This window comes from Pterocles gutturalis, unplaced genomic scaffold (genome assembly GCF_000699245.1).
Source record: "Pterocles gutturalis isolate BGI_N339 unplaced genomic scaffold, ASM69924v1 scaffold18112, whole genome shotgun sequence".
NCBI lineage: Eukaryota > Metazoa > Chordata > Aves > Pterocliformes > Pteroclidae > Pterocles > Pterocles gutturalis.
The window spans coordinates 8486-13099 of NW_010113232.1; the positions used below are offsets into that span (position 1 = coordinate 8486).

Sequence of the window (4614 nt, forward strand, 5' to 3'; positions counted from 1 at the left end):
TGGGCAAAAATTCCATCACTGGCCTGGGTTTAAACCCCAAAGGTGGGAGCTCCAGAGCGAGGTCCCAGCAGCACAGCCATCATCCAGAGAGCCCCAGGCACAGCTCACCAGCTCCGTGCTGTCCTCCTTCCAGGGCACACAGTGGTTCCCGGAGAGGTGTGGGAAGACTCACGCACCGTACCCCTCCATTCCCACCAGGAGCCATCTCCAGGAACCCACCACCATGTCCAAGGACGACATGGGCTGCAAGCTGACCTCGGTCTACAAGCACAAGGAGAGGAAGCCGAAAAAGCCGCACTACATCCCAAGGCCGTGGGGCAAGCCATACAACTACAAATGTTTCCAGTGCCCCTTTACCTGCATGGAGAAGTCCCACCTCTACAACCACATGAAGTACAGCCTGTGCAAGAACTCCCTCTCCCTCCTCATCGAGTCCGACTGGCCCTACAAGAAGGGCAATCTTCTCCACCCGGAGCTGCGGCTCCTGCACGCAACAGAGAGCTCCCGCCTGCGCGGGCGGCGGGACGAGCAGGAGACCTGCGACTCCTCGGCCACGTTGGGAGGGTCAGGTAGGACCAAGCAGGCCTCCGACAGGGACAGCCACGAGGACAAGCCAACATCAGGGGTGGAGATCCTGCCTGCTGAAGGGGCTGGTGAAGAAGGTGGCTCATTCCAAGAGGCAGAGGACGACGTTGCTGGCTTGTTGAGGGAGATGGATGAGGGAGAGAAGAAGGAGAAAAATGAAGAGGCAGGTTGCCAAGGTGACCCAGTTGAACCAGAAGTGAACACTTTGGTCTTTGGTTTCAAGAACAAGAGAGATAAACCTTGCAAGGAGGTGGAGTCCGACTTCATCATCACAGATGTCTTCTCTCTCAAGAACCACGTCATGAAAAGCAGGGAAATGGCCTCCCCAGATCTAGATGCTAAGCCAAAGCATTGCAAAGTGCCAAAGAAATGCCTGGCCAGTGGCGGGATCCTCATGGAGCAGTGGAAGCTGGTGGCAAATGGGCAAAGGAGGAACACACCTGAGGTCTCCTCAACTTGTACCGATGGCAACATCATCCCGTGCTACCCCCCTCCAGCCTACAGTGACTATCACGAACCTCAGGGCCTCAACCTGTCCCTGCTGGGCATTAACTACCCTTTGAACCCCAGTCTCTTCTCCTACCTGAGCCCCACCATGGCCAACAGCGCTACGACACACCCGCACTTGGCTCAGCTGCCCTTCCTGGCCTCCACGGCCCAGCTGATGCACCCGCATGCCTCCCACTTCCAGCCTCTGCAGAGCCCCGAGCGCTCAGCCTTCCTTCCCCGCTTCTACTACCCCTTGCTCTTCGAGCACACCTTTGGCTCCACTGAAAACAAGATGTCCTCCACCAAGCCAGAAGCCCAGCAGCAGCTGGTGGGCTCCGTCATGTCCACGCCGCCCCAACCCAAGCCCCCCAGTGAGCCAACCAAACCAGGGCTGCTGAAGGTACCAGTTCTGAAGACAAGTTTTCCTTGGTCCAAAGGGGTCAGAGAGGAGCTGGCCTCTGAGCTCAGCCACCCCACCATGCTGGGGCAGGAAGAAGAGGAGAAATGGTTACCTCAAGAGCAGGACAGCAACCCAGCTTTGGGTCTCAACAACCTACGCAAAAAGCCAGACACTGATGTCTACCAAAATCTGGTGGGGATGAAGGACAGTGCTTTTGCCCCCAGCACCATCCGGAAGACAGAGTTACCAGCGGTGACCTGTCTGGAGACCAGCAGCCCTCAAGACAACTCCCTGAAGAGGAAGCTCCCTGCCAACGGGCTGGATTTGATAGGACCCGAAAAGCTGATGCCTAGAAAACTCAGCTACCAGAGCAGGTAAGGTGCCTGTGATCTCTCTGCCTCCTCCTCACATCTGCCTGACCCTAAATATCATCATCATACCCCATCGTATCCCTGATCCACCTGCTTGCCTCTAAACTAAGAGATGAGTCTCCAAGGGCTGAGCACCCTCCAGGCTGAGGGTCCTGCCAGTGCCCACCCGGAGCAGGGCTTCTGCCCTCCAGGAACAAAGGACCTGAACAGCTTCAGGTGTGTCCAAGCGCCTGGGCTGTGTCACCACTCACTGTCCCTCACTTTCCCCTGTTTTATACAGAGCCAGAAGTGATGCGGCATCTGTGCAGTGTGTACCTGAGCTCCTCAGGCACCAGGAAACCTTCCCCAGATATCCCATGGTTGCTGGAAGAGTCATTGCCTATTTTTAAACATACACATTTGCATTCCTTTGATTTGCCTTCTGGTTTCAAAACCCAGAGGGAGGGTCACGTTTCCAAACATTTCCTTTAACCTGGGGCTAGAAATGTGCACAGCTCCTTTTAACAAAATTTCAGTTCCTCCCCTGGTTGTGCAAGTCCAGCTGTGGCTCTGAGAAAAATGTCACTGTAAACCCCACTGCTTTTGGCACCCAGAGAAGCTTCCTCTGGAGAAGCTCTCCGTGGTTTTCCATCTCCACCTTCCTCTCCCCTGCTCTCGGGCTGGCTGGAGAGATCCCTTCCAACTGGTCCTTCAGGACCATGGGATAGTCATTTCCATCAACATTCTCCAGTGCTCCAAGAAGGAGAAGCCACGTTGGGCTATCTGAGGTGGGATCACCCATGAGCACCATCTCCCCAGACTGATGTCTCCCTTTGTTGGTGGTGTCACGACATAGCCTGTGTTGGGGTCCACCCACCTCCTGGGAGAATGATGCCAGGAGCCGGTCCAGCCAGGGCTCCACATGCTCAGACCAAAGCCCTTCCTGGAAGGCCCTCATGCTGGCAGCAGACAGCAGAGGAACCCTGGCTGAATCTGGCAATGCTCGCCCTGGACATAGACCCATGGATTTTCCTGAAAAGTACCCGCTTCTTCTCTGCAGTGGTTCAAGGGCCAATCCTGGCCACATCCCCAAGGCCCTGGACCACTGGCACCCAGAGGCCCTTACAGGACGACCTGAGGAACCAGAGAGGGGCAACGATGCTGAAGTTCTTCCCTCTGTGGGTGCTGGCCTGGACCATGGCCTCTGCAAGCAGAGCAGACCCCAGGAGTCTTCTGCCACCATGACAGACCCTGAGGCCACAACCGTGCTTATCGGGGACCTGTCCAAAACCTTAGAGGAGTATCAAGAGGTGGAGAAGAAACTGTCTGACCTGGCAAAGGAGGACACCCCTGGGCAAAAAGAGCTGAGGGACCAGCTGGTCAAAATCCGAAAGGAGCTTTACCACATCCACCAGGCACTGGAGAAAGCCACCAAACCCCACGAGGGGCCTCTGGACCTCTCAGTGAAGAGACCTTCTGAAGGTCTGGAGAAGGTCCAGCAGGCCAAGAAGGAGCCCTACAACATGAGCCTGGGAAGCGAGAAGGTCCATGGCAAAGACCAAGGTGCCCTCAACAAAGGTACAGCCACTGGGGAGGCTGGAGACACGGAGGGGCTGCCAAACTGCTTCCTCGAGGACGAGAACAAAACCATTGACCTGCTGATCAAGATGAGCCGCTCTGAGAGCCTCCGGGCATCCTCCTCTGAGGCCCACCTGGGTGCGGTGATCAAGGCTGAGGTCCTGCCGCTCACCATGCCCCTGGAGCTCCGGCACGTGATGGAGCCCTACTACAGCCGTACCACCAAGTGCGAGGCAGACTCCAGCGTCCTGCTCTGCTCCGATGGCCGATCCAGCACCGCCCAGGGCCCTCCGCTCCCGGTCACTGCCGAGGACGGGCCCCTGGGCTGCCGGGCCATGCAGCGCTCCCTGTCCTGCAGCCTTCCCAGCGAGACAGACGCCGTGTGTGTCCACAGCCCTCTGCATGCTGACCCCTAAGTCCACCTTGCTCGAAAGCTCCTGGATCTCACCAACCACCTCATGCTTCACCTTCCTAGCATCCCACCTCTCCGTTCCCCCTCTGCCCTACGGATGAAAGCTTCACCACTGCCTGGCTGGGACCACGTCGCATGGGGTCTCAGCTACCTCCTCCGGCTGACTCCACACGGTGTAAGAAACCAGTCCCTGCCCTGCTCCGGTGCTCCTGGGCTCTGCAGGCTCCACAGCCTCAGCTCCCTGGTCCTGGAGCTCCTTTTGAAAGAGAAGTCACTAGCAAGAAAGAAAAGGAAATTGCTAAAAGCACCGAGATTTCAGCAGAAGGCTCATCCAGCTCTCTCATCAGAGACACTCAGGGACTTTTGCAATCCAGCTCCCGTGACCTGTGGAAAGGGGAGGGACCACAGATGGGGTATCTGCAAGGCCAAGCCTGGGTCCAGCTGTGGCTGTGCTCAAAGAGACTGTGGCTGTCACCTTGTACAGAGCAAAGGCTTGGTGGCTTTTCCCCATGGTGGCTTTGAGGGTCACAGCAGGGAATCAGCTGCCCAGCTGGACTGAACCAGCGGCCACGTACTTTCCTCACTGTGGAGAACATTCTCTCAGCCATAATGACAAGATGACAAAGGAGCCCCCTTACCACAGCTCCACACCTGCGCCCTGACCGCTCCTGCCAAAGGCATTTGCCATGTGTGGGGACTCCTGGGCTGTGGGGACTTGTTCCTGCCCACCAGTCCTCCAGTGTCTGTCTCTGTTTGCATTTGCGCAGAAAGAACCTTCCCTCACTCTGCTCCCATGAAGA

At 57.0% G+C, this 4614-nt stretch overlaps 1 protein-coding gene across 1 annotated transcript; it reads left to right on the forward strand.

Annotated features, from left to right (window-relative positions):
- Positions 1–223: 223 nt before the first annotated feature.
- On the forward strand, positions 224–3818 carry PRR35 (proline rich 35). Its single transcript, XM_010074420.1, has 2 exons — positions 224–1848; positions 2885–3818. The coding sequence occupies exons 1-2, from the start codon at positions 224–226 to the stop codon at positions 3816–3818; spliced, it is 2559 nt and encodes an 852-aa protein (XP_010072722.1).
- The last annotated feature ends 796 nt before the right edge of the window (positions 3819–4614 follow it).

What these genes read in the sequence shown, in the direction of transcription:
- PRR35 (XM_010074420.1), top strand. Translation starts at nt 224, where the DNA reads ATGTCCAAGGACGACATGGGCTGCAAGCTGACCTCGGTCTACAAGCAC. An exon ending in AAACTCAGCTACCAGAGCAG is followed by an intron (nt 1,849 to 2,884) that starts GTAAGGTGCCTG and finishes TCTTCTCTGCAG; the next exon opens with TGGTTCAAGGGCCAATCCTG.